This window comes from Aspergillus caelatus (assembly GCF_009193585.1).
Source record: "Aspergillus caelatus strain CBS 763.97 unplaced genomic scaffold BDV27scaffold_187, whole genome shotgun sequence".
In the NCBI taxonomy this organism is placed as follows: domain Eukaryota; kingdom Fungi; phylum Ascomycota; class Eurotiomycetes; order Eurotiales; family Aspergillaceae; genus Aspergillus; species Aspergillus caelatus.
Genome location: NW_022475450.1, coordinates 49,901 through 75,519, shown reverse-complemented (window position 1 = coordinate 75,519; position 25,619 = coordinate 49,901). Strand labels below are relative to the sequence as shown.

The 25,619-nt window shown below is 48.7% G+C and overlaps 10 protein-coding genes across 10 annotated transcripts; 6 read left to right on the top strand and 4 right to left on the bottom strand.

Annotated features, from left to right (window-relative positions):
• Positions 1–2,693: 2,693 nt before the first annotated feature.
• Positions 2,694–3,025, top strand: BDV27DRAFT_161083 (uncharacterized protein; the record flags this gene model as incomplete). The annotated part of the gene is made up of 2 exons (XM_032073155.1): positions 2,694–2,786; positions 2,855–3,025. 2 exons carry the CDS (start codon positions 2,694–2,696, stop codon positions 3,023–3,025), a joined length of 264 nt encoding a protein of 87 aa, XP_031924155.1.
• Positions 3,026–3,287: 262 nt separating this feature from the next.
• BDV27DRAFT_32107 (vacuolar protein sorting-associated protein 54) lies at positions 3,288–7,113 on the bottom strand. Its single transcript, XM_032076320.1, has 3 exons — positions 6,640–7,113; positions 3,738–6,591; positions 3,288–3,685 (listed from the first exon to the last, which is right to left on the bottom strand). The coding sequence occupies exons 1-3, from the start codon at positions 6,857–6,859 to the stop codon at positions 3,496–3,498; spliced, it is 3,264 nt and encodes a 1,087-aa protein (XP_031924154.1). The 5' UTR covers positions 6,860–7,113; the 3' UTR covers positions 3,288–3,495.
• Positions 7,114–7,345: 232 nt separating this feature from the next.
• BDV27DRAFT_133572 (MCM DNA helicase complex subunit MCM5) lies at positions 7,346–9,935 on the top strand. Its single transcript, XM_032068122.1, has 4 exons — positions 7,346–7,537; positions 7,591–7,717; positions 7,779–9,181; positions 9,244–9,935. The coding sequence occupies exons 1-4, from the start codon at positions 7,401–7,403 to the stop codon at positions 9,734–9,736; spliced, it is 2,160 nt and encodes a 719-aa protein (XP_031924153.1). The 5' UTR covers positions 7,346–7,400; the 3' UTR covers positions 9,737–9,935.
• Positions 9,936–10,061: 126 nt separating this feature from the next.
• On the bottom strand, positions 10,062–11,222 carry BDV27DRAFT_167230 (ribonuclease H family protein; the record flags this gene model as incomplete). The annotated part of the gene is made up of 1 exon (XM_032074429.1): positions 10,062–11,222. One exon carries the CDS (start codon positions 11,220–11,222, stop codon positions 10,062–10,064), a length of 1,161 nt encoding a protein of 386 aa, XP_031924152.1.
• Positions 11,223–11,515: 293 nt separating this feature from the next.
• On the bottom strand, positions 11,516–12,487 carry BDV27DRAFT_32101 (GFA family protein). Its single transcript, XM_032076319.1, has 5 exons — positions 12,202–12,487; positions 12,123–12,148; positions 11,946–12,055; positions 11,834–11,859; positions 11,516–11,769 (listed from the first exon to the last, which is right to left on the bottom strand). Exons 1-5 carry the CDS (start codon positions 12,282–12,284, stop codon positions 11,622–11,624), a joined length of 393 nt encoding a protein of 130 aa, XP_031924151.1. The 5' UTR covers positions 12,285–12,487; the 3' UTR covers positions 11,516–11,621.
• Positions 12,488–12,966: 479 nt separating this feature from the next.
• BDV27DRAFT_133570 (ribokinase) lies at positions 12,967–14,602 on the top strand. The gene has a single exon (XM_032068121.1). It carries the CDS (start codon positions 13,330–13,332, stop codon positions 14,473–14,475), a length of 1,146 nt encoding a protein of 381 aa, XP_031924150.1. The 5' UTR covers positions 12,967–13,329; the 3' UTR covers positions 14,476–14,602.
• Positions 14,603–16,631: 2,029 nt separating this feature from the next.
• On the top strand, positions 16,632–18,166 carry BDV27DRAFT_133568 (uncharacterized protein). Its single transcript, XM_032068120.1, has 2 exons — positions 16,632–17,026; positions 17,080–18,166. The coding sequence occupies exons 1-2, from the start codon at positions 16,912–16,914 to the stop codon at positions 18,036–18,038; spliced, it is 1,074 nt and encodes a 357-aa protein (XP_031924149.1). The 5' UTR covers positions 16,632–16,911; the 3' UTR covers positions 18,039–18,166.
• Positions 18,150–21,088, bottom strand: BDV27DRAFT_133567 (transcription factor TFIIIC subunit TFC1). The gene is made up of 5 exons (XM_032068119.1): positions 20,521–21,088; positions 20,110–20,422; positions 19,962–20,039; positions 19,798–19,906; positions 18,150–19,736 (listed from the first exon to the last, which is right to left on the bottom strand). Exons 1-5 carry the CDS (start codon positions 20,659–20,661, stop codon positions 18,542–18,544), a joined length of 1,836 nt encoding a protein of 611 aa, XP_031924148.1. The 5' UTR covers positions 20,662–21,088; the 3' UTR covers positions 18,150–18,541.
• Positions 21,089–22,427: 1,339 nt separating this feature from the next.
• Positions 22,428–24,842, top strand: BDV27DRAFT_161076 (protein phosphatase 2A regulatory subunit RTS1; the record flags this gene model as incomplete). The annotated part of the gene is made up of 7 exons (XM_032073154.1): positions 22,428–22,451; positions 22,563–22,910; positions 23,021–23,620; positions 23,688–24,041; positions 24,103–24,273; positions 24,327–24,454; positions 24,509–24,842. 7 exons carry the CDS (start codon positions 22,428–22,430, stop codon positions 24,840–24,842), a joined length of 1,959 nt encoding a protein of 652 aa, XP_031924147.1.
• A 179-nt stretch (positions 24,843–25,021) lies between these two features.
• BDV27DRAFT_32056 (uncharacterized protein) lies at positions 25,022–25,543 on the top strand. Its single transcript, XM_032076317.1, has one exon. It carries the CDS (start codon positions 25,201–25,203, stop codon positions 25,477–25,479), a length of 279 nt encoding a protein of 92 aa, XP_031924146.1. The 5' UTR covers positions 25,022–25,200; the 3' UTR covers positions 25,480–25,543.
• The last annotated feature ends 76 nt before the right edge of the window (positions 25,544–25,619 follow it).

Here is a 25,619-nt window from a genome sequence, read left to right as displayed (position 1 = left end):
GTATAGATTATCTAACTGACGAATCCAACGGATTAGTGTCTTTTCCTGTGAGTTATCAAGGGTCTTGGTTGAGATAGGACGTGTATTTCGAGTAGCTCGGCCATGAATACGTGCTCTGAGTCGATAATAAGGAACGTCAAATTGACGCGCCAACGCAGAGATATTTGGTTTTTTTTGGCCTTGAGCAGCTGTACAGGCCTCTAGGATTCGTTTCTCAATATCAGAATAAGAATTAGGCATGGTGGTGGTAGATAAAATCTCTGAATAGCTTCAAATTTTGCGTTGAAGTGGGAATTTGCGTTGAGGTGAGGCAGACCAACACGCCGAATGGCGGGTGGGTCTGCTTCACCCAAACGATAATTTTCATCTAAACGATAAATTTGAAGCTATTCAGAGCTTTTATATTCCACCATTATGCCAGATTCTAATTCTGATATCGAGAAGCGAATCTTAGATGCCTGTACAGCCGCTCAAGGCCAAAAAAAGCCCAATATCTCTGCGTTGGCGCGTCAATTTAACGTTCCTTATCAACGACTTCGAGCACGAATTCATGGCCGAGCAAACCTTTCCTCACGCCCTATCTCAACCAAAACTCTTGATGATATACAAGAGAAGGCATTAATTCGCTGGATTCGTCAGCTAGATTCTCTATATACTCCGCCTACCCCTGCAATGATCGAGCGTGCTGCAAATCAGATTCTTCAGCGGATTACAGAAGATGATATACCACGTACAGTGGGAAATGCCTGGGTCTATCGCTTTATTAAACGCCTACCAGATGAATTTAAACTGGTTAGACAGAAGCCAAAGGATAAGTCTCGCTTAAATGCAGAAGATCTTGGTCAAATTCAACACTGGTACGATGTTTTAAAGGGATTTATTTCACAGATTCCACCACGAAATATCTACAACTTTGATGAAACTGGCTTTCAAATTAGACAAGGCAAACCTCAAAAGGTAGTAACAACTAGGCCTGATCAGGCTTCCAGAGGGAATCCATCAAAAGAAATAGGAGAATTAGTCTCTACAATCGAGTATATTGCTGCAGATGGCTTTGTTCTACCACCCTATTTTATCTTCAAAGGCCTTATCCATATGGAGCGATGGTACGAATCAGATATTCCGGGCGAATACCGTATAGCAGTGTCACCTAAGGGCTATTCTACCGATTTAATTGGTCTTGACTGGATTCAATACTTCTATTATTATACAAAGCACTGTTTTTCTAAAAAGGATAAACCTCAATTACTGCTTTATAATGGTCACAGATCTTATCTCACGTACGAATTTCTTTAATTTTGCGGGAAATATTATATTATTCCTTATTGCTTTCTTCCTCATACAACGCATCTTATTCAACCGCTTGATGGCCAGCCATTTCAGGTCTACAAACACTACTATCGAGATCGAAATAACTATCTGGCTAGCCTAGGTGTGGAAACCGATGATAAAGCTGCCTTCTTAAAAGAGATTCCAGCTGTACGTGAGAAAACCTTTAAATCACGTACAGTTAGGGATTTCTTTAAGAAGCGAGGCATCTATCCATTCAATCCTGAAGAGGTTATGAAGCCTTTATATAAAGCTAAAAGTCCTACACCTGAGATTGAGATTTTTACTACACCACCACCACCACCACCATCTAGTTCCTCACCTCCATCTACTATACGAGGCCTTCGCCGAAGTATTGGAAAAGTGCAAGATTTTATTGATAATAGCCCAGAGCTTGATCAAAGCTTTGTACGACGTCTTGATCGTGTATTCCAAAGCTCTTTAGAAACAGCTGAATTGGCTGGTCAACTTCGAAATGATCTACAACTTCATCTACAACACCGGAAGCCTCAATCTAGAAGGAAATCACAGAGAAGAATCCAATATACTGGACCTTTGACTGTACATGATGCTAAACGCCATATTCAGCTCAGAAATAAAGAGGAAAGACATGAAGAACTCCGGCGGATTAAGAAAGCACGAACTTTAGGACAAGATAAGCCACCACAACAGGGAGTTATGGGGGATCTGCCTAGTACAGAGACTGGCCAGGTGGATAAGGAAGGTCCTAGATTACCCTTTTGGATAGATACTCAAGGTGATGTGGTATAGGAGCTTGAATAGCTTCAAATTTATCGTTTAGATGAAAATTATCGTTTGGGTGAAGCAGACCAACACGCCGAAGGGCGGGTGGGTCTGCTGACCTAAGAGACGGCTACGTAGAACCAACAACGCCAAGAACTAGTACTTGAGTATGGATGTACCTGAACATTAACAACCAAAACCCCCAAATATCACCGGTACACGTAAAATTTCATAAACCCATAAAAAATCCCTAGAACAAACAACCTACCCTCCAAAACCCTTCTAAACCGGCCGAAACCACGCATGGCAGATGAAGTCATACCCGTCTCCACAATGACTTCACGATGCTGTCACCAAACACTGGTCTTGGCGAATGTCGATGTTATCATAGAAAGGGCTAGACATGAGTTAAGGACATATAAAAGAGTTAACAATTCAGCTGTGAAGTAAACATTCAAGTCAACAATTACAAGATAATCAATTGCATATATCGCCATAGACATTATCTTATTCTTTAACCTATTTCTCTAAGGGTATGTCTATACACCATCTATATCTCGAAAACCAGCAAACCTAACAACCAAGCAGCACCCTTACCTTCACAAATAAAATAAATCAAAATGCCCCGCGGCGCAGAATACGACGATGGCGTCCCTCACAGTGACAACGCCATCGAAGCAGGCCAGACAAAGGTCCACGGTGCCGGTAACTCTGTATGTTTCCCATCTATCTTCTCTACGTCCAATATATGAGTACCCCAGTTAATATTGCCGATTTATAGGACGCCCAAATGGGTCGCGTGTATAGAACTGCCGAACTCCCTGAGGCAGCTAAGGAGCTTTCCGGTAACGCCACGAGCTTTGGCGGCAGTGCTGGCCACTCCAGCGGAAAGGGTGGCCATGAGCCTAAGTCTTTGGGAGAACATAAGGGTCTCGGTGCTCATAAGGATTGAATGAGTTTATGAAGATTTCTACCTTTTTTTTTTTTTTACCTCTCTGGGAGTTTCGATTCGGGGTTTTAAATAAACCGTTTTGCATGATATGGCCTGGGCTTCCTGCTACGGTACAGGGCCTACTATGTTATCTATCATTATCTATTTAATGATATATGAAGATGATTTATCTACTTTGGTTCTTGATTCTTTTTTTTTTTTCTTGGTTCTCTTATTGTTGATCATTGTAAGAGATTGGTATAAGAGAATGTCTTAATTAAGTCTATATAGAAGGATATAAATCGGATGCTGTGCCATCCGGGGAAATAAACAAGTATTTAAAAAGGGTAAACACCGCTAAATCGCTGTACAATTCTTTGGCCTTAACATAATGGTATCTCTGGTACATCCAAGCGAGAAGAATGTATACAATGTGTTCGTCAAGGCCAAGACATCCGTGGACCTCACGTCTTTATAACCATAGTTTATGCTTAAGGACTCTTCTTGCCGTTACTTGTATCGGAGGAGCTGTTTGTATTGGCCCCTCCATTCGAGCCGTTCTCCTTGGCTTCGGCTGTAGGGGTCTTTTGTTTCACCAGCTCTAGAAGATGTTCTCCTAGGTCTCCAAAGCCGTCTATTTTGCTGAGCTTCGATTGGAAGTAGTCCGCATCCCGTTGTAATCTACGCGGCGTTAGATGGTTGCCCGTACGCAGTTAAGAAGATCTTTTCTTACCTTTGCTTTCCATTCTCTGTGTGAATGCTTACTTCATCGAACGCTTTGGTCCACTGTTCCCGATAGCTGTTGAAGACGGGATCCATAATCATCGACACGGTCATGTCCGGTAGATGTTTGCTGAGGACGCGATGCAGTGTACCGGTCTCCTTTGCGAGGGTCTCCATGTACGGATTAACCGTACTAGATCCCGAAGCGTCCCAGTCAATCTTCTTCATGGCATTTACGTGCACAGAAGACCGCCCGCTCATGATGTCGACCAATTTCTCGTGGATACCGGATTGGTGTTCCTGATACAGCCTCTTCACCTTGTCGAATTCGCCCATCAACGGACTAGAAGGTGAATGGCGACGGACAAATTCCCGGATGTAAGGTACCAACGCGATGATAAAGCTCAGAGCCTGCGAAGATAGCGCAAGGTGCTTCGTAGTGATGTTTTTCAGACCGGCACTACGGGTGGCTCCAGCACCAAGGATCAATTGAGAGGAGCGTGAATTGAATAACTTCAGCGACTCCAAAAGACCCGGTGCGATATCCTGGATCATGCTGGGGATGTTTGCCATAAGGAACTGGAATTCTTCTATGCTTCTCATCATGGCCACCGCAGATTCCGACAGAATGTATTTCTGCTCATCAATCACCGCAGATCGCACCTTGTCTTTTCCAGATCCGTTGGTCGTATTATCCGACGTATTACCTTCAGGTTTATCTTGAGGCAACCAGATCTTGGAGGCATCCACCCAGGCCTCGATATCTTTAGTACTAGCATCGAGAATACGGCTCAGAATCGTATTTTCTGTCTCCCCGAAGTCCCTCGCATCCCATCGGTCCGCGTCCATGACTTCAACAACACGATGTCGTTGTTTATCGCCAAATCGGGCGATGTAATCGCGGATCTGATTGCCCACAAGGGTTTTCAGAGCTGTGCCACTTCTACCCGAAATTGCCTCGCACTCATCCGCAAAGAGTCGATTGAGCGTAAAGTATTTCAAGAAATCCTCCTTAGGCAAATGAGAGGTCTGCTCGCTCCGAACCTTCAGTACTTTGTTCACCTGCGATTGGGCAATATCAACCGCCTGGCCAAGAAGACTAGACATGTCTAGAACTTGTAAAATTTCGTCCTGAGCCATCATTGTTGCCGCTGTTTGCGAGCTCGCCCCAAACGCAACTGCATTGTCCATGTTTGGTGAATGGGGACTTCTTGGAGACTTCAGAACAGAGTTATTCCCTAATCCACTAGCAAGATCAAGAAGAACCTTGACCTGGACGCTAAGCCTCCGTAAGGACTCACTAATGCCGGTATATACGCGGGCGAGCATAGCGTAGGCATCTTCCACGTCTAAAGCACGCAAGTTCCTAGCAAGAATCGACGACTTCTCCTGCTGACTGAGCTGGGAGGATCGATGAGTGGACACGGACACCATTGACTCATTATCATCATCGCTTGAGCTAGGCATGTGTTTGCGGATTAAGCTCTTCATTTCTCGTAGCACTGCCGTCTTGAAAGAAGTTGCTGCTGCGGTTGTATGGTGTGCCCGTGCAAGGCCAGTCAGTTGCGTGTGCAGTCTCGATCTCAGCTGGTCATCGAAAGTCATATACGCCGGGGAAACAGTAACGCCTGAGCGTTGCACTCCACGTTGTCGCTGAAATGAAGAGCCCCAACGCTGTAACGTCACTTCCAAGGGTACATTTTCAACATGTTGTCTCAGGTCTCCAAGAAGATCATTCAAGAAGCGGGACTCATATCCCATGCCAATCCGAGTCCTTAACTGGGCTAAGTCATCAGATGCACCCTCAAGAGCTTTAAGTCTCCTCAAATCAATGGCTTTTCTAGAATGCTCCTGTGGATCTACGCCTGCTGGGCTACCGGAAATAGTTTCCCCAGCCATCAATCTCTCCACCTCTTCAAGGCTATCTGCAGCTTCTTCAATATCTCCATTTTCAACCAGTTCCTCGCACCGAGAAACTGACTGGACTACTTCTCGCAGTTGAGAAACAGCATCTGCTAGCAACCTGACATTTTCCCTCCGGCGCCGTAGATTAACGATTTTCAAGCCGCCTAGGGCCATTTCACGGTCAATCTTCTGGAGGTCTTTCCGCAGCACTTGAATCCGTTTTACAGAATCAGCAGCCTCCGAATGCAGCTCACGGAGCGAGCCGAGGGCAGTGAAAAATGATTTGGATGCCGTTGAGATTGATGAAATCAGATGAATTTCCACAGTATCCATATACCAGGAAAGCTTTTCTTGCAATATCGCATTTGTAGCAAGTGCCTTTCTCCCCGTTGGTGCCGGTCCGACCACGGCTCCGTTTTCAAATCTACCGTCCTTGCCTGGTGTCTTCGGTGGGGTAACAACTTCAGACTTCTCTGATACCACATCGAATGTCCGCGGGTTCTCGAGATGAAAGTCGTCATCAAAGTATACCTGAGGGATGGTCGAAAGAGGCGTCACTGCATGTCCTCGACCTCGAGCAGACGACCGTCTCCGCCCACGACCATCGAAAGGCGAGCTCGCACGGGAATTGACCGATAATGTTGAGGGCCGCCGCTCCGGAGACCATTGTGACGACAAGAATTCATTATCATCTGGCTTAGGCGAGGCCTTTCCTCCGTCCCGTGCTAGCTGCGATTCCTGATCACCAGCGCTTTCTTTCGCCTGTTGGAACACATCGTACAAGGACCCAACCTGCGATAGATACGGATCAAAAACCTTGGCTTCCACACGCGGTATATTTGTCAGGGTAACCGGGGGGATGTCGCGGGAGCTCGGCGGCTTATATCCACTAGACGGTACAGCGGTATGGGGTACAAGGCCGGTGCGGACAATCGGAGGTTGAAGGAGGGTAGAGATGGCTGGGTGAATTAGCGTACCGGCAATTGACGTAACAGATCATAACATACCATTCTGCCCTGACTCTGCTATTGACCCATGCCGAGCTGAGGAGTCGAGAATCCCTCCAATGCTCGCGATTGAGCTTGCAGTTGACCCTCGTCTCAGGGGGTATCTCTGGGGCGGAACGCGGGGGGATTCGAGCTGATTGAGGGAATATTGGGACAACGAAGGTGTGGATGCACCTGAAGCGAGGCTGTCAATCGACTTCCGTGGGCTCGCAGAGGACATCTCGTGATGCCAAGTTGTTGGCGACTCCGACGGCCACCGTGCTATGCTAGACGTCGTTATCTCAACATGACAAGAGGACAACAGTAGAATAGTCCTGGTGGGACCGAGAGCAAGCGTTCCTCCAATGAGTTCCCGCTGCTACTATCTTGGTACCCGAGCGAGACTTCAAACAGGAGTCGCTTAAACATGCAACGTCACCAACTGCGCAAGCACAAGTAATCCAATCTTGGGCAGCCTGCTTTCGGGACCTCAGCATGACAGCCGGCCCAATCGGGTAAGGCTCCAGGCCCCCAAGAGGGGGTCTAGTCCCAGTTGGGGGGAGACGGGGTTACTATTTTTCCGCACTTCTGGGGACGAAGCTCCCCATTACCTTATGCCTAAGGCCAAAACCACTTAACGCGTGTATCAGACGCGACGCGCACCACTCGTGTCCACGCAAAAGTTATTTGCACCTCCTTCAGCGGTGATAGTCAACAATCCACACATTGCCCCCTCGCTCGCCCTCAACCCACCCCTCCCCTCCCCAATTGCTGTCTTCATCATGGACAGGCGTACACCTTATACTCTGAGCGTTCTTGCTCCTAGCACAGATGGTGCAGAAGAGTCCCGCACACAAATTCAGCAGAGGCTACGAGATTTCGTTTTGGAATTTCAGTTGGATAATGCATTTATTTACCGGTACGCCGCCATGACAACCAACAAGCCTGTCGCAAAACTGACTTAATTTACAGAGACCAGCTTCGGCAAAATGTGCTCGTGAAGCAGTATTACTGTGACATTGATATTGCCCACTTGGTCTCTTATAATGAAGAGCTGGCGTACAAGCTCACCACAGAACCCGCAGACATTATCCCCCTTGTGAGTAATTCGGCCATTGGGCATCGACCAGACTGGCTCTGACCATTACTCCTATATTCAGTTCGAAAATGCTCTCCAGCAATGCACTCAGAGAATCGTTTACCCCTCTCAAAGAGACGTAGTGCTCCCATCCCATCAGCTTCTGCTTCACTCGTCTGCAGCACATATCTCCATTCGTGACCTTAATGCGACAAATATCTCCCACCTTGTCCGCATTCCTGGTATTGTTATCGGTGCTTCAACGATTTCATCGAAAGCAACAGTTGTTCACATCCGATGCAAAAACTGCGATCATAGCGAAAATATTCGTGTGGAAGGCGGATTCTCGGGTCTGTCGTTACCCCGGAGATGCGGCCGCCAGCAACAACCCGGTGACGCCCCGGGCGAACAGTGCCCTCTAGATCCTTACGTCGTCTCTCACGAGAAGTGCCAATTCGTCGATCAGCAAGTTCTCAAGCTCCAGGAAGCACCCGACCAGGTCCCAGTGGGTGAGCTACCCAGACATGTTCTCGTTTCAGCAGACCGCTATCTGGCAAATCGCGTTGTACCTGGTTCCCGCTGTACAGTCATGGGTATCTTCTCCATCTATCAATCCAAAGGCAGCAAGAAGGATGGTGCCCCTGCCATTCGTAACCCTTATATGCGGGCGGTAGGCATCAGCACTGACCTGGACCAAACCGTCAAGGGTAGTGCCATTTTCTCGGAAGAAGAAGAGCAGGAATTCCTGGAGCTCAGCCGTCGGCCTGATCTATATGATGCCCTCGCCAGGAGCATTGCTCCCTCTATTTATGGCAACTTTGATATCAAGAAGGCTATTGTCTGTCTGCTCATGGGTGGTTCGAAAAAGATTCTTCCCGACGGCATGAAATTGCGTGGAGATATCAACGTGATGCTTCTTGGTGACCCCGGTACAGCCAAGTCTCAGCTTCTTAAATTCACAGAGAAGGTGTCACCGATCGCCATCTATACTTCCGGTAAAGGTTCATCTGCAGCTGGTCTGACAGCGTCGGTACAGCGAGACCAAGCGACACGCGAGTTCTATCTCGAAGGTGGTGCAATGGTCCTTGCTGATGGTGGTGTTGTGTGTATTGATGAATTCGACAAGATGAGAGATGAAGACCGAGTCGCCATCCACGAAGCTATGGAACAGCAGACTATTTCGATTGCCAAAGCCGGTATTACCACCATCCTCAACTCCAGAACATCAGTTTTGGCCGCCGCAAACCCTATCTTCGGCCGGTACGATGACCTGAAAACTCCTGGCGAGAACATAGATTTTCAGACAACCATTCTGTCTCGTTTCGATATGATTTTCATTGTCCGTGATGATCACGACCGCAGCCGTGATGAGAACATCGCACGCCACGTCATGGGTGTACACATGGGTGGCCGAGGTGTTGAAGAGCAAGTTGAGGCCGAGATTCCGCTAGACAAGATGAAGCGTTATATCAGCTATTGCCGCACGTAAGTTCCTGGCCATCTAACTACCTAAAAACCATCGAGCATCACTAACATATCACTTACAGTCGTTGCGCCCCGCGTCTATCCCCTGAAGCGGCAGAGAAGCTCTCGTCTCATTTCGTCTCGATTAGAAAACAAGTTCACCGCGCAGAGCTCGACGCCAACGCACGTTCTTCTATCCCTATCACAGTCCGTCAACTGGAGGCCATCGTCCGTATTACCGAGTCCCTTGCCAAGCTGAGCTTGTCGCCGATTGCTACGGAGGCACACGTTGACGAGGCCATCCGTCTCTTCTTGGCCTCAACCATGGACGCCATCACTCAGGGCGAGGGCCAGGGTAGCAAGGAGATGATGGAAGAGGTCAGCAAGATTGAAGATGAACTGAAGCGCAGACTCCCCATTGGCTGGAGCACCAGTCTCGCAACTCTTCGCCGCGAGTTCGTTGACGGACGAGGCTACACCGAACAAGCTCTCAACCGGGCTTTGATGGTCCTGCAGCGCAGAGATACTGTGCGTATTCGCTCCGGCGGATCGCAAGTGTACCGTCACGGAGTATAGTTCTCTTTCATCTTTGTTAACTTGATGACTGATGCTCGCATGGAGTGTGTATGGGCTATGGGCAATAATATTTTTTTTTGACTACGGGGAGCATGCATTACCTGATATCACGTCTTAATAGAAACTGGACTCGGGCACAGCGGTTGAACATGGTGTACGGCGTTGTTTTTATTTTAAGATACACAGATGCACAGGTCGGAAATCAAGCAATTTACCATAATTCCATCACATCCCAGTAACCCACGCCACGATATCTATCCACCACCAACGCCCAGTAAAAGAAGCGGTAGTGTTGCAAACGGAGACACTCCAGACTAATCCCACCTCACAAAGAATCGCACTCATCATCAAGCAGATGAAGAGTCTTCAAGAACCTCGAATCAACCATTTGAACAACCCCATCCGCACTATACCTCGCATCCCGCTGCTCAAGCAGCCTAACATGCCGCGCCGCCGCCCTCGACAGCACATCGGCCCGCTTATGCCCAACAATACAAACCTCACAATGCGCCGGCACCCAATAAACCCTCACCTTAACCCCCAACTCAAACAGCTGCCTCGAAAGCCCACAAACATCCCCCGCAATCGCCCCAAACACCGACCTATCAACCTCACCCTCAGACCACCAATTCGCCCACCGCCGAATCATTCTCAACGCACGCATCGAATCCGAAAACACAGTAACAGCATGCTCCTCCATCCCCTCCGCAACAGCTACCCTCTTCCCGATCCGTGTCAGTGCAAGCCTCAACGCAGCCCCAATAGCAAACAACTCCGACATATCCACCCGCTTCTTATCCTTCAGGTCTGTGATCGCATATCCCCGATCCATCCACTCCCCGCCGTAGTAGGGGTCCTTGTATGCAATCGCCGCACCAGCGGAGCCGTGACTCCCACTTGCGTCGACCCAGAAGTTGTGGAAATGGCACTCGCCGTCAGTTAGGGGGACGGTATGGGCGTACTGTGCGGTTGCGATTGCATCTTCGTAGTGCAACGAGATGAGATCTCCGTAGAAGCCGGCCTCGAGCTCGTGGTGGTAGACTTTGTGCTTGGTGATTCTGTGGCATTTGTCTTCGAGCTTGAGGTCTAGTTTCCGGCGCTTTTGCTGCGTGGCCGTTAGAAGTGAGGTTGTCGGGGGTGTTTTTCTCTTGCTCGTGGCTGATTCTGAGGCTTCAAATTCAGTGGTTGCAGGAGCAGTAGCAGTAGTATTAGCAGTAGTATTAGCAGTAGTACTAGGATTTTCTGGGAGACTGGGTGTGTCAGTCTGATCTTGTTCACGGTGGTGGTAGGTGTCAGAAACTGTGACTGGGCGGTCGATGATATGGTATTCGCGGAGGAAAGCGTTCAGCCATCTTAAGGACAGCATATTGGTTTTGACTGGAGTTTTGTGCCTTTTCTGTATGCCCGAAGAGTGTGGTGTGAGCTGGCTGTTCTGTAGAACTCCTGTTGCGGAGGTTCTAAGTGAGAAGGAGAGCATTCCGCACATGGTATTTGTACAGGAAATTTCCTGTTAAGAGTCTTTCATTCACTGATTGAGATGGTTTTTGTGAGGCTGGATATTTAGTCGATGAGTGAATGATTGTGAAAGATCAAGTGGCTGCATGGTATTGGGGTATAGGGGTCTGTACGTAGGGTTTGAGTCAACGGTTACCTAGAATCACGGTCATACTTACATATTTAGACCAAGAGACTAAAGCTAATATAATCTATACAAAGCCATCGATTTGACCCAAGAAGTGAGATAGATAACTTTTAGAGCCAAGATCTCTTTTACATCGGTATTCCGTGATATCTATATTCTAGAAACTCACATCTCATTTCAAAAATATCAACTCCAGCACTACCTACACTTAACACCACCCCTCTAGTCTAACAATACAATTCACTATTCCTGCTTCGCCCCCTCAACAGGCCCCTTCCATGCCTGTCTCTGAGCCGTGAAAAGCTCCTTATCAGGCTGAGAGATCACATCAAACAAAGAAGCCTTCACAATAGCCTTCCCCGGAAAGCTAGGGCTCTCTGTCATAATCGGACTATGCTCATTCTCAGCTTATCATTTCCATAGCAAACCAACAAGAGGGGAGATAGGAAACCAACCTGCCACAATTTGAGCAGAATTTACGCTACGGAGTATCAGTATCAATATGTCAGTGTCATGTTTGGGATAAGTAGATAAAGGGTCAAAAGAGTAGAGAAAAGATGTTTGTACCTGGATGTGATTTCCACTAACTGTGTTCACATCTTCGTATACTTTTAGACTGGCCTGAGGGTCTTGGATGGTGACTTCTTCCTTGTGGAGGACGTAGTTTATAGAGGAGCCTGGCGTGCATGTTATTATTAATTAATGGATTGAACTGACGCTTTCTTTGGGTGTCGGAGTACTGACCACCTCCCGATCTACTACAATTTTGGCTGTGGCTGGATCAGTATATGGATTTTAGTATAGACAGGTAAGTAGTACATACCAGTGGCAAATGAGTGAACTTGGAGGTTGCTGTTCCAGCAGGACGCGGATACGTCCGCATATGCAATGGCCTTCGTAGGGCATGATGTATTCTAGATTTATCCAATCTGTTTTCTGGGAAAGTAATTCTTTGTTTAAGGGTGAGTGGTAAGGTTAAAGTTAAGTCTTCAGTTGGGCCGGCATTCGATTCGGCACTGTTGTATTATAAATGCTCCAGTTGATGATAAATTGTGGAGTGGAGACTACGACCACGAGTTAATGAAGCTTGGACCATAACTCGATGTGGGTTTAGTTGGGATAGGTCGTGGAAAGGTTTTGATAAGAGAGTGCGTGAGAAGAGTTCTAATTGGATTGGAGTCTTGAGTTCATTTCCATGCTTGTATGGAGACGTCGAAGTGCAGTGTATTTATCCATTTTTTCGTAATGGTAACTCCAAGCTGAGGGCAAGTCCAACCTACGGGCAAGTCTAGCCTCAGTGCAAGGAGAATGGTTGATAGGTAGGTGTTTCTATTTCGACTTTAATTGGATATACTTCAAGAAAGCCTTTGGTCCTCGGCTTCTACTTGTTTACTTCCGAAATAGCGGATTAGTATGACTGCCCTATAATAGATAGTCTTACGAACAGACCTATGACGATCTATATGGAGGAGCTGGGAGTCTTTATATATTGCTGAGACTGGAGCGTACAAGCTATACAATACTCATAGAAAATTTACTATTTCCGACCATGCTCATCATGACTATAAACTCATGGCTTAGTGATATTTGCCAGAAAATACCTAAATGTTGCTGCTCACAAGTCATAACCTATGGAATTGCTATCTATCACCCAAGGGCAGTCAGTGAGTTGAATGGTTCCAGGCGGAAGACACCCCACCGAACCCCGCGGTCCCAACCGACGTCAACTCTTTTCTCATACCACGTCCACACGACGATACAACCTCGAGATCAATAATATCTACATAATTACTCTAACGATTCACGGAATAATCAGCAATTACTAGACAGCAAGCGAAGCGGAACCCGCTTGCTAGAACGGAGTACGACATTTTACGAACAATTCCCCGCACCCCGCGATTTTCAACCTCCTACCTCTACAGAACGTCACAAATCGTCCGATTCAGCCATAATGGCCCCGACAATCCGCGTCGTCGGCTCTCTCAACGCCGACATGGTCTCGGTGACACCTCGCTTCCCTGAAGCCGGTGAGACGATCACCTCCTCATCATACTTTATTAGCGCTGGAGGCAAGGGCGCGAACCAGGCGGTTGCCTGCGGGCGGCTGTCTCGTGCACGATCAGCCTCGTCTCCATTTTCGGGCAAGGGTTCCGTGAAAGTGGAGATGGTTGGCGCTGTCGGTGGATTGGACGGCCACTTCGATGCATTACTAAAGCCCACCCTCGAGAAATCCGGTGTCGATACGTCGCGGGTCAAGATCGTCGAAGATGCGTATACGGGAGTGGCGGTGATCATTGTGGACTCGTCGGCCGGCGGAGAGAACCGCATTCTGTTCTCGCCTGGAGCGAATTATCAAGGAATGCAGCCTGAGCCGTCAGTGTTGGGAATGGCGATGGCAGCCCCAGTACCGGATGTGATTGTGATGCAGGGAGAGATCCCTGTTGACAGTGTCATCGGGATACTCCGAGACATTGGGGCTTGGAAAGCCAAAAACCGGGCGGAGGGTAAGCGAGGTATTGAGGCCGGCCCTGATGTCATGTTTAACCCTGCGCCTGCTCCACCCGGAGGATTGCCGGAGGATGTGTACGCGACAGTGGACCACTTTATCGTGAACGAGACGGAGGCCGAATTGATGACTCCACCGGTGGAGCAGCTGCTCAAGGTGGTCCCCGATGCGGAGGGACTGAGCGGTAACGACAAGGTGGCTCGGTATTTCCATCAGCTGGGCGTGACGTACGTCCTGATCACGTTGGGGTCGAAGGGTGTCTGGTACAGTGCTACTGATGCCAGGACGTCTGGGCCTGCGGACGGAGTCAACCGCTTTACCAATGAGATTCCCGCCGCTAAGGTCAACCGAGTGTTGGATACCACCGCAGCGGGAGATACTTTTGTCGGCGCATACGCGGTCGGGGTGGCGCGGTGGCGTGAACAACGGCGTGCGGACGGCAAGGCTGGTCAAGATCTAACAAGCGAGGAGAAGCCTGTTCGATATCAGAAGGTCATGGATGACGCCATGGGATTGGCAACACAGGCCTCAGCACGCTGCGTGGAGCGACAAGGAGCCATGGACAGCATTCCATGGGAGGACGAGATCTAATGAGAAACGAAAGCGAAGAGACAATGAAATGTACATTACTGCAGACCATCCAAGGGATTTATCATAGACGAGTTTAGACGGTACGATTGTCCACTAATATCGGAAGACCCGGTATGCAAGAATACGGTAAAGAGAAAAAGAAAAAGTTGGAATGGAGCATTGTAGGAGATAAATTTGAAAAAAGAAAGCACCTCGCCCGTTGACGACCATCAAATAAGTCTTAAAGACTCGAGGGTGAAGTATGGAATGTGCACGGGATTAACCTCCCATACCTCACGTCTGACAGGCGCCCGGCAGTTCATTCCCGCAATGCCAGCCCGAAACCCTAACATCGTGCGCCATCAATTAATCTCGGCGCGTAAGTCGCATGCATATCGCAGTCTAAAAGTTCCAAGGTCCTAATCATCATGGGAAGACAGCGCGAACCCTCGCGGTGTTTCAAGGTAGCTACAGTGACAGTGAAACACAGGCTGAGAGAAGCCGTAAAGAGTCTCAAGGAACCTTAAATTGGAATTAGAGCTGGCCGATCGGTTTCTACTTATAGAATGGGCGCTACGGTTAAGTTAATTAAAGTTGCTTGCTTGTTCGGTTCGTACTCTGTACGACATGGTTTCCTTGTAGCCGCCGTTGGAACGCGCATGAAGGAAGGGGTGGCGTCGTTCATGAAACAGGATTGGGATACGTGTTCGATGCTGGGATACTATGGGAACATGATCATAGTACGCGACTAGATTCATGACTTGCCCAAGTTGCATGGTGAGCTTGAATCGAGGCTTTTGAGTTTAGGGGTCGTGATGGAGAAGACGCGTTGCAGGGATGGTGTCATGAGGTATACTCCGTATCGTATTAGGGCTGGTATCAAGATAAAGCTTAGTATTTTGAATTACCGATTCCTCTGTGCTACTAGTATACTATAGCTAGTATGCGCTATTGTTGGACCCTAAATCTTCTCTGAGGACGTGTATATAACATAACGGTCATAAACGGCTTTACTTTTAGGGCCAACTCAAAAAGTTGTATACTAATTTGTACAGGCTACTATACCCGTAATCCACGAGTCGCCCAGTTATTTGTATAGCCTTTTCTTCTATTTACCCCTCTTGATTCAAAGTAGAAAATGCTATTAATGGGTCGTTCTTTCTGTTGGAGATGACCCCCCGTGCCTGGGAAGCGCAACACGAAAGATTGGCGTGTATCGGGTGGGGAAAGTGAAAATTACCGCATTGCTGATTAGATCGGTAAGGTTACATGATTATCTACCATCGCCGATCTACATCGTGTACCACTTACTAGTGTGGCAATAACTCTACCTATTAGGAGTCAATGACACAATCATACTCAAAAATGGAAAGTATATCGTTGATTTCATGAGTCTTTATACTCGTCATCATTCTCAACAGCTATCGAATCTCAGGGCGTGGAGGGTTCTAGTACCTAACCTTCAACGTGTACCTGGTATGTAAGACTGAATGGGAAAGATGGAAATCCGCGTACCCGACGGACCGAACTGACGCGATTTTCCAGCTGGTTTCGAGGGTCTAGGTCCTATACAAAAGTAGTACGCTACTACTAGTACTACGAGTAAGCAAGTAGCCCTAGTGGGCGGGGGAAACTGAAGTGAGGGGAAGAGCATTGAATTGTGCCTCGTGAGCCAATCCTTACGCGCCTTACAGCCTGAACTGCCAAATCGAGATAGTTAAGCTGATAGACTACGACACGTCTTCACGCGTTTTCGCCCCTCCCTTTCTTCACGAGGTTCTCTTACTCTCCATACTTACATGACTATTGTAATTATAACTATAATTATACTTCTTTAGGGAAATGATGATGATTCAATATTCATTCCTCTTCGAGCCGTACATACTCTGAAACCACGCATCTGCATGTTTCGCGCTCCTCAATTGTCATTCTCATTCCGATACCCTGCCCTCCATTCTTAGCCATTCCACTCCACTTCTCCTACAACCCTTACTGCCATAGCTTTATATCTTGTCTCGATTGCCACTATTGTGACAGTATTCTTCATCCTTTCAATCTCATTCCCCTCATCGTGTTGTTGTTGTGTAATATATCCTTCCTGGACGTGTTGTTTGTTGTGTCTTTTGAAAGGTTCGACACGAACTAGGACTCTAGAGACCCGTCGTCCTTATCCCGACTTTTGACTTCTTTCCTCCCATCCTTGGATATTTCGCGATCGGTTCCATTTGAACCGTTGGGTTGTGTTGATCACGGTAGTACTACCGTACAGTACTAGACCGCCCGTTACCCCCACTTCCCTCGACGCGACCAAAACAAATCCACACCCGCGCAGGCATTTATCACACCTCAGCTCCACGGCAGTCTTCGCTTGCTGCCTGGTTGACTCCCTTTATTACTTCAGCCCTATTGCTCTGCGTCTCAATTGTCTCAGATTTCTCATAATTCGCGTTCAATAACATGGCCGCTCTCACAATGACTCCCACGACCGTGCGGCAGCCCTTTGCGAGCTTGGATGCACCACGCGTGCGACCCTTGCTCAAGTCAAAGATGAACCTTAAGAACCAACAGAATGGTATGTTTTATGGAGTATAGCTATATACCAACACGTACTGACCCGACCATCAGGCGCGATCCTGTCTGGCAAGAGGCAACCCCTCTCGGAGGTGGACACCGAGAACATCGACCCCACAATCTTCAACTCGTCGACAAAACGCAAGCGTGGCTCGGATGAGGACGAGCACGAGCCCCTCAAGAATATTACAAAGCCCATGAAGACCTCACGGATCACGTTGACAACCGTGAAGTCCAACATAGCTCCTCGCATCCCAACCACGCCCCCCAAGACATCCCTGTCTACCCCCAAATCCGCTCCCACTCTGAAACCGGCCGGACGGTCCCCACAGGCCAAACCGTGCAGGCCATTCGCTCGTCGCTCGACCATTGCGAAGAGCCGTCCTGAGCCTGCAAGCAAAAAGAGTGTCAATCGTCCTTTTTCCCTTGCAGCCGCGCTGGCAAGTGGCAAGCCGACGAGCCAACCTGCCACAAAGGCTCCCTCTGGCTGGTCCTTCGACATTTATGTAGATTCAGAACAGGAAGAGATGACCAACCTTATGCAGCACTCTACCTGTGTGCTGGATATCAGTGATGACGAAGGCAAGGGGGAATTGACCACCCGAGGCAAGGAGAATATCCCCCCTGCCGAACTCGGAATCGACCTTCCTCGCTCTCGCCAACGGGAATCTCCCGCTGCTGCCGCCCGCAAGTCCGACATGATGGAAGAATCTCGGGCTCCCCTTGGCGACCTGGATGCTGCCGACTATTATGGCGAAGACTGCCACGCTTTCTCTTATGCCATCGTCTATGACGATGAGGAAAACGATGCCACTCCCGCCAAAAAGACCCCTCTTCCCACCTTAACTCGATCCTGTCGTCACAGCCGTAGCAAACTCTCCAGCGTCTCCTCTATCTCATCTTTACTTGAAGCGACCACACCTGATAAGCAGGTCGAGGACGCCAAGTCCAGACCATCGGAGGCGGAAGTTGAGGTCTGGGAGAGTGGAAGCGCTGTGGAGGAATCTGCTTAAGACACAATGAAGCCGACTAAATCGGCCTTGTGATCATAATTCCATCATCATTCATCATTCCTTTTAATACGGCGTACAGTGGAAAACGGAGTTGGGGTTTTAGCACTTGGATTTTTTTTTTTTTTTTTGCATTGTTATATTCAATACCCTTTTGGATTACTTTCATTTTTTTTTGTCTATATTATTATCTCTGGTCTTGATGACCAGCCGACTGTGACTTGTTCCAGCTCTCATTTGTTCCTACTGAATAACTACGCACAGAAGAGTGCAAACTCCGTCCTTTCTACAATGTCTTGACTAGTATAATATTTCTTATCTCGTTGGCTTTATCTGGCTTTATATCTATCATTCCGTTGAACGATGCTATGCCTGTGCTTATGAGCGAGAACGTGTCACGTCTCTGATGTCTTATGATGTACATACATCCAGCTAAACAATTGAATAAGTTTAATTAAGTGTGTGTGTGCTTTTGATAAAAGCCAACATGAATGTTTCAAGTATAATCATCGCCGACTTCCTGACTTGCGCTGAGGTCTCAGTTCCTCGATCTCCTCTCCCCCGTCCGATTCTCCCAGGTCATCATTTCCGTCATCATCTCCACCAGTTGTAGCGGCTTCCATAACCTCATCCACAGCTGCTTCTAAAATCTCCTGCTTCTCAATAGCCTCCTCTTCACCTTCACTCTCCTCCTCGCCCGCCGTATCCCGCCACTGCACTCGCCGACCCGCAGCACCCTTCCCACGCTTCGCCGTCGCATCCTGCTCCTGTCCCTGATTCGTCGACTCCCTCCACGACGGCGTCCCCTTAATCATCGCCCGAATCTCCGTCGCCATAGTCAGTTCCTTGGTCGATACAACGCTAGCATCCAGCGTAAACGCCGTATTGACATTCTCCGGCGTCGCATAATCCGGGAAACGTAGAATCCGCGCAAAGTCCTGATCATCGGGAATCCGCTCCTCAATGAGCCCGAGGATCTTATGACGCATGATCAGTTTCAGTTTCGCGAGCGTCCCACTCCCATACCACCCATCGCTGACTGTGTCGCATGTCTCGCGGATAAACTCGGGCGCCTCTTCCTCCGGGAACACGATATTTCTCAGCAGAGGATCGGTGATATCGCAGAACATCCACATCCGGCCGTCGAGCGGTAGTGGCAGCTGGCCTTTGAAGATGTGCGTATCTGATTTCAGATCGGTAGAGGGATCCACCGGGACCGGTTCGTTGAGTCGGGGCACCGCGTGACGGCGTCCCGCGTAGCCGTCGCGCGCGACATCCGCTTCCTTGGGCAGGATTCGGAACATGACTGTTTGGTAGGCACGGTAGTCTGGGGATGTGCGCGGGTCGTGCCCGAATTTGATGATTGCGTCGCGCCAGGGTCCGGACCGCATGATGTAGCCTACGTAGGGGATTGCGTGCCGGAGGGCGTATCGCTGTTCGATTGTGCTGAGGTTGTTGCGGAGTCCGCGACGGGTCCAGGCTGGCCGCTTGTCGAAGAGGTCTCGGATGATGGATACTGTTTCTCGGAGGGTGGCGTCTTGGGTTTCTAGGGGTGGGGTGTTTTCGTTTGGTTTGCTGGGTACTTCCGGGACGTCGTAGGAGACTAAGTGCGTTAGGACTTTTGTGGGCTTTTGTGTGTTGACTGTTGTTATGTTGCCTGATGAGTCGATCGATTGGCGGACTGCTTGGTTTTGCCGGTAACTGTTTTTGGGAGGAGTTAGGATGGTTATAGATTGGCTTGATTGCTGTGGTGGTGACTTACGCGTAGGTGAATGGGATGTCTCCCTGGCTGAAAGATGGAGGTGGGATGATATCGACATGTGATGATATGCCTTTTGCCATGTCCAGATTGAATTGCTTCATCTTCTCATCTATGATACCATTAGTTTCAACACCGCTAGACCGAAGATATAGGACAAAACAAACAATCAAAAGGCAGAATCTGCTCCCGAAACCGATTGGCGAAGGAACTACCGGTACTTGAGAAGACAAAGTCCGGCATCCCTATACAGCCCTATTAGCATTGACTTGTTCACAATCCTACAGTTCAGGGAAAAGTGAAGCTATAACCAACCTCGAAACACATGCGTCCGGTTCACAAGACCGACCGGCTCAATCTGATATCTGCCAACATTGTCGCGCAAGCTCCGCATGAGCTCCTTTGCGCTGCGCCGAGGCTGAAACTCAGGGCCAAGCGTCGAGACGGGGACACCCGTGAACGGCTCATCTGATCCTCTCTTACGCTTACGACCGGTCCGTCTGGGCACGGTCACCTTTAGGAGGATGTTGTTAGATGGCAAGCTGGTTGATTGGACAGGTCTTGACATTGCATCCTCTGGTCGAAGGTGGAGATGAGCCGGGGTATCGGCTTTTGGAGGGTTTAGGATCTGGTATTCGTGAGCGTGATATTTTGAGATAAGCCATTTTATGGTGGGGGGGAGGGGGGAGGTTGATGTCAGGGCCCTATGGGTGTGGGTATACGTACCTTGGAGATCCCCGTGCTACCCTGGAGTGTGTCGATGGCTTTATCGACATTCTTGATAATTGCCGGGTGCTCAACAGTGACGATGCGACGAGACGGGATGGGATAGAATGGGGCTGTCCTAGGCCCAGGTTGTTCGGACATGTTGAGGGTTGTGATGTAATAATCAGCAAAGCCTGGTTTGGTTGGGTTAAGCTTAGACTATGAGAAGTTATTGATACTGAGTGGTTGTTGGTGTAGTTAAAAAAAAGTATAGATGTATATTTAAGATGATTTGCGCCAGTAGGAGGGCTAAACTGCCATTGACGTCAGAACGTAAGATGTTGTTTTCGGGGAAATGTGTTGAATGGCTTCATATGTAACCCGAGGCACAATATCCAAGTGATGTCATTCCTGGTGAACTCCAGAGGATGTATTGATACCTCTTTTGTATGTACATGTAGTTACGTTGATTGACTTGCTTCTTTCTATGAGGGTGAATAATCTTGGCTCGTGGTCACATGATCTCCACCGGTTTTTTTTTTTCCTGGGACTTGGTGTTTCGAGTACCAGTTGCGAAGATGGAGACACAGAAAAGAACAAAATTATACAACTGTATGAGGCATATTATGAGAATGTCTTAAAATAAAAGATGATTAAGGGTAAAAAAATTTATTTGATCATGGGGTTAGCCAATATACTGTTGTTTTATATTTTGGTCATTTTTCAGTACCCGTCCCTTGCCTTATGTACAGTATGTACCTGTCCTCAGGCACAGAGGTTGCCCGTACCTATAATAGTAACCGGTAGTGGAAATAATAAGCATAAATGTGAAACAGTCATAAGATACCAACCGATGTGATGTGATAGCCGTGGACACCAGGGTAAAATAGGAGCAAAGAGGAAGAGATCTTGTGCTTTAGTTACTGAATAGTTTCTAAAGATCTGGAAGAATTTCTATTGTATACACTAAGTTTTAACTATATCTACGCGAAGTTGACTGATACCTACTGGTGTGTGTTCCCCTTTACTGGAGTTTACCGCAGTTGGTTGTACTATTGTATGTATGGGACTAAGTCAGTCCCACGGCTTCCCTCCACCACACGTCTGAGCGCACCTCGCCCTCCTCAGCCACAGCACCCCCCCGTCAGACCTTCAGTCCCTCTTCCTCATTAAACAATCTACTATATCAACCGGCCCTTCTCCTTGGTCCTATTTCAATTGCACAAAATCCTTTTAAACCGCATTGTGTAGGCGACAATCGTGCTGTGCGTCTTAGTACCTATACGGGGACTCTTCTCCCACACCCCCGCTTCTCACCTAGCCGCTAAGCGACAGCCAACGGAAAGGCGATTCGATCGTCTACGGACCGACTAACTGCCTAAGTTGCTCCTATACCGCTCAGTTCGCGCCTAAGGAAACAGCGTGAGAGCGACTGAACATCTCCCCCTTCCACTCGTCCCAGTTTGATCCCACTGAGGTAAGTCATGCAGCAATAGTTTCCTGTTCTTCTTGCGCGTCTAGAACCACTCTTTTGTTTGTCCCCATCCCCTTCCGGTTCCCATCTATTATGTTCGTTGTCCTACCGTCTCCTTCACCCCAAGTTGTTCCCTTTGCTGCCCCCCTCGGTCCTTCTACACGGTCTCTATTAGTCCACGCCAGTTGGTGTTGCGACGTCTATCCATTACTGCCATAATTGCTTCTGCAATCAGAACAAGAACAGACCCTTATCGCAATCGATTGCTATGTTTAATTGCGTTGGGGTTGGAATCGCTCATGTGGTCATTTCCAGGCCGACATAAACAATCCGGGTCTCCTGAACCGCCTCCACGCTGCCCAACTACATCCCCTCCTGCTAGTGTGCGGCATCTTGCTGCACTGGCATCGAGATCGCCGACCGAGTACATGTGGCTGTTCGAATATCTGCGACAATGAAGGGTTTCAGACAGAGAGTGGTAAGTTGATACACTTCGTCGCCGGGCCTTTGTCTTTTCCGCCCTGACCTCGCTCCCCGCCTCAACATTACGGCAGCTGTTGGTCACCCTACTCCCAGCTAACCGTCCCAGCACGAGCAGTTGTCGAGGGCCAAAGATGCAAATAAATCTTCGAAGAAGAAAGATTCCTCCCACTCCGCGTCCCAGAACCAAGCCTCCCTCGGAGTCAACCACAATCAGCAATCCTCCTCTCCAAAGAACGGCACCCCGACTTCGTCGACAACTTCGGTGAATGATACAAGAGGGAAGTCTCCGGACAATGCTGCGCAGGCGGGGGTGTACCCCCCAGGTCAGTACTATGTTCCTCAGGGCGCAGGCGTCGCTGGTCAGCCAGTAAATAATGGTGGTCCAGCAACTCCAACGAAACAAGGGCAAGGGCAAGTGCCGGCCCCCAGCGTGATCATCAGTCCGAGCGCACCGGTGAGCCCTTTTTTCCATTCCCGCCTACGTCTCTGGGTCAAGGCGACCTAGTAGCCCCCCCCTTCCCCCCGGCGTTCGCTCATTGCGCTGACCCTTGGCCCGTGTTCTAGCATGTCCCTCCCCCTGGCGCCGCCGAAACGATGCCGGGAGACCTGGCCCCTCCCAGAAAGTCCCATGTCTTCGACCGCCTCCAGACAACGCCCAAAGATATGTCCGAAGGAATCCGGACCCCCAAACGTCAGCATTCGTCGCGGTTTGATATCTCGGATCAACGCCAAAGAGAGTTGGAGAAGTTGCCGGGATTCCATGAAGTGCCACCCAACCGGCGTCAGGAGCTGTTCATGCAGAAAATTGATCAATGCAACATCATCTTTGATTTTAACGACCCGACTGCCGACATGAAGTCAAAGGAGATTAAGAGGCTGGCGCTCCACGAACTCCTGGATTATGTCGCAAATAACCGGTCGGTGATCACGGAACCCATGTATCCCCGAGTCGTCGAGATGTTCGCTAAGAACCTCTTTCGCCCCATCCCGCCTCCCGTGACACCTCAAGGGGAGGCCTTTGACCCGGAAGAGGATGAACCTGTTTTGGAAGTGGCTTGGCCCCATATCCAGGTGGTTTATGAGTTCTTCTTACGGTTCATCGAGAGTCAAGATTTCAACACGAACATCGCCAAGGCTTATATCGACCATCATTTTGTATTACAGGTATGTCGCCTAGACGGTTAGCACTGTGCAATTGCAGAATGAGCCCTATGAGCTGACACTTGCACAGTTACTGGAGTTGTTTGACTCCGAAGACCCTCGGGAACGGGATTTCCTGAAAACTACCTTGCACCGCATTTATGGAAAATTTCTGAATCTGCGGTCTTATATTCGCCGGTCTATCAACAACGTGTTCTTCCAATTCACTTATGAGACAGAGCGATTCAACGGAATTGCGGAGCTGCTTGAAATTCTCGGATCTATCATCAACGGATTTGCACTCCCGCTGAAGGAGGAACACAAACTCTTCCTCACGAGGGTTTTGCTGCCTTTGCACAAAGCTAAAGGTCTCAGCATGTACCACCCACAGCTGGCGTATTGTATTGTACAGTTCCTCGAGAAGGACTCATCGTTGACGGAAGAGGTGAGACCCCTGCTCATATCCCTTTTAATTTTGGTTAGCCAGACTCTGAACTTGTATTTAGGTTGTTCTCGGCTTACTACGCTATTGGCCGAAGGTCAACAGCACGAAGGAAGTAATGTATTTGAACGAAGTAGAGGATATCTTCGAGGTTATGGACCCAGCGGAATTTGCCAAGGTCCAGGTGCCCTTGTTCCAACAACTGGCGAAATCGGTTGCAAGCCCCCATTTTCAGGTGTGTACCATCATCGCTTGCCTAATTTACAGTTCTAATACGTACTCTGGCAGGTGGCGGAACGTGCTCTCTACTTCTGGAACAACGAATACTTTTGCAACTTGGTCAGCGATAATGTGGAGACTATCTTACCGATCATGTTCCCGCCGCTGTACGAGAACTCGAAAGGGCACTGGAATCGGTAGGTTACTCACTGACTAGCCGTCCCTTATCGAGATTGCTGACTCGTAGACAGCACAATCCACAGCATGGTATATAACGCCATGAAGATGTTCATGGAAATCAATCCGCAGCTTTTCGACGAATGCTCGCATGAGTATAACGAGCGGCAGAACAGTGCCGAGGAGCGTGAAAGATCCCGAAAGGAGAGATGGGAAAAGCTGGCGGCGCAGGCCAAAGACCGGCAGAACGGTGTTCCTCCACCACCGCCACCAGCGGACATTCCTGTTTATGTAGACGAGGTTGACACTATCACTGAGGATAGTCAGAATCGTCTCCAATCTTTGAAGTTGGATGACTCGGGCTCAGTGAAGGAACGACGGAGTTCAACGGTTAGTCTCCATGCATGAGTGTTCGTGGAATCATGCTTTGACATGACCTTGTCTGCACCTCGACGAATCTTTCCCCCCTGCTTTTGTCGTTATCGTTTTGCTAAGATTTTGTCGTTTTTAATGTTACAGCAAGCGTGATTCTAACGTTGAAACGTCCGTTGCTCCAGAGACGGCGCCGCGACACCCTTGATGATACTCGGAGGCGACGGAGTGGTAGTGGCAGTGAGATCCGACCGCGCGACCGCAGACGGTCGATCGGGTCGAGTGCCGTACAGATCTTAACACGAAGCAATTCTACCAAGTGACGGACGGTCGATTCGATGGCATTCTTTTATTTAGATTTCCCACAGTGATGGCATAGCGACTACGAGCTGCGATGAGTGTTTTGTTTTCACTTGGTTTGACATCTGATCAGAACCCTCTGTTTCGCGCCTTTCAACCTCCATCTCTTTCCCATCTTATTTTTCTTTTCTCCTTCATATCTCCTTTTGTGTACATGGCTTTCAATATTCTTTTCTCCGCGCGCAGGGCTATTTTTGTGCCCGTGATTCAAAGCGGACGTTTGAGTTGGACTATTAGAACTGTGTTCGGGTCTGGAAAACGGGTGCAAATGGCGTTTCCCTTAGTCGACGTTGATGTCGATGACCTCTTTTGATTTTAAAACATGAAGTATTTATGGCATAACAGACCAAACCCACCACTATATGCACTTCACTTTCGGTAATGAACCACGTGCGCCCTAAGCGATACCCCTGCCTAATGTCTAGGGACACTAGCGTGATAGGGCAACTAGCC

Bases quoted from the DNA above. Each gene is read 5' to 3' on its own strand.
- BDV27DRAFT_133567 (XM_032068119.1), bottom strand. From the start codon at position 20,661: ATGTCCGAACAACCTGGGCCTAGGACAGCCCCATTCTATCCCATCCCG. The intron at 20,423-20,520 runs GTACGTATACCC...CACGAATACCAG, and splicing joins GTAGCACGGGGATCTCCAAG to ATCCTAAACCCTCCAAAAGC. The intron at 20,040-20,109 runs GTTGGTTATAGC...AGGGCTGTATAG, and splicing joins CCGGACGCATGTGTTTCGAG to GGATGCCGGACTTTGTCTTC.
- BDV27DRAFT_133568 (XM_032068120.1), top strand. From the start codon at position 16,912: ATGGCCGCTCTCACAATGACTCCCACGACCGTGCGGCAGCCCTTTGCG. The intron at 17,027-17,079 runs GTATGTTTTATG...CCCGACCATCAG, and splicing joins CCTTAAGAACCAACAGAATG to GCGCGATCCTGTCTGGCAAG.
- BDV27DRAFT_32056 (XM_032076317.1), top strand. From the start codon at position 25,201: ATGAGTGTTTTGTTTTCACTTGGTTTGACATCTGATCAGAACCCTCTG.
- BDV27DRAFT_133570 (XM_032068121.1), top strand. From the start codon at position 13,330: ATGGCCCCGACAATCCGCGTCGTCGGCTCTCTCAACGCCGACATGGTC.
- BDV27DRAFT_133572 (XM_032068122.1), top strand. From the start codon at position 7,401: ATGGACAGGCGTACACCTTATACTCTGAGCGTTCTTGCTCCTAGCACA. The intron at 7,538-7,590 runs GTACGCCGCCAT...CTTAATTTACAG, and splicing joins GATAATGCATTTATTTACCG to AGACCAGCTTCGGCAAAATG. The intron at 7,718-7,778 runs GTGAGTAATTCG...TCCTATATTCAG, and splicing joins CCGCAGACATTATCCCCCTT to TTCGAAAATGCTCTCCAGCA.
- BDV27DRAFT_32101 (XM_032076319.1), bottom strand. From the start codon at position 12,284: ATGCCCTACGAAGGCCATTGCATATGCGGACGTATCCGCGTCCTGCTG. The intron at 12,056-12,122 runs GTCAGTACTCCG...CATGCACGCCAG, and splicing joins TTGTAGTAGATCGGGAGGTG to GCTCCTCTATAAACTACGTC. The intron at 11,770-11,833 runs GTTGGTTTCCTA...GAATGAGCATAG, and splicing joins TTCTGCTCAAATTGTGGCAG to TCCGATTATGACAGAGAGCC.
- BDV27DRAFT_32107 (XM_032076320.1), bottom strand. From the start codon at position 6,859: ATGTCCTCTGCGAGCCCACGGAAGTCGATTGACAGCCTCGCTTCAGGT. The intron at 6,592-6,639 runs GTATGTTATGAT...TAATTCACCCAG, and splicing joins AGCAGAGTCAGGGCAGAATG to CCATCTCTACCCTCCTTCAA. The intron at 3,686-3,737 runs GTAAGAAAAGAT...AACGCCGCGTAG, and splicing joins ACAGAGAATGGAAAGCAAAG to ATTACAACGGGATGCGGACT.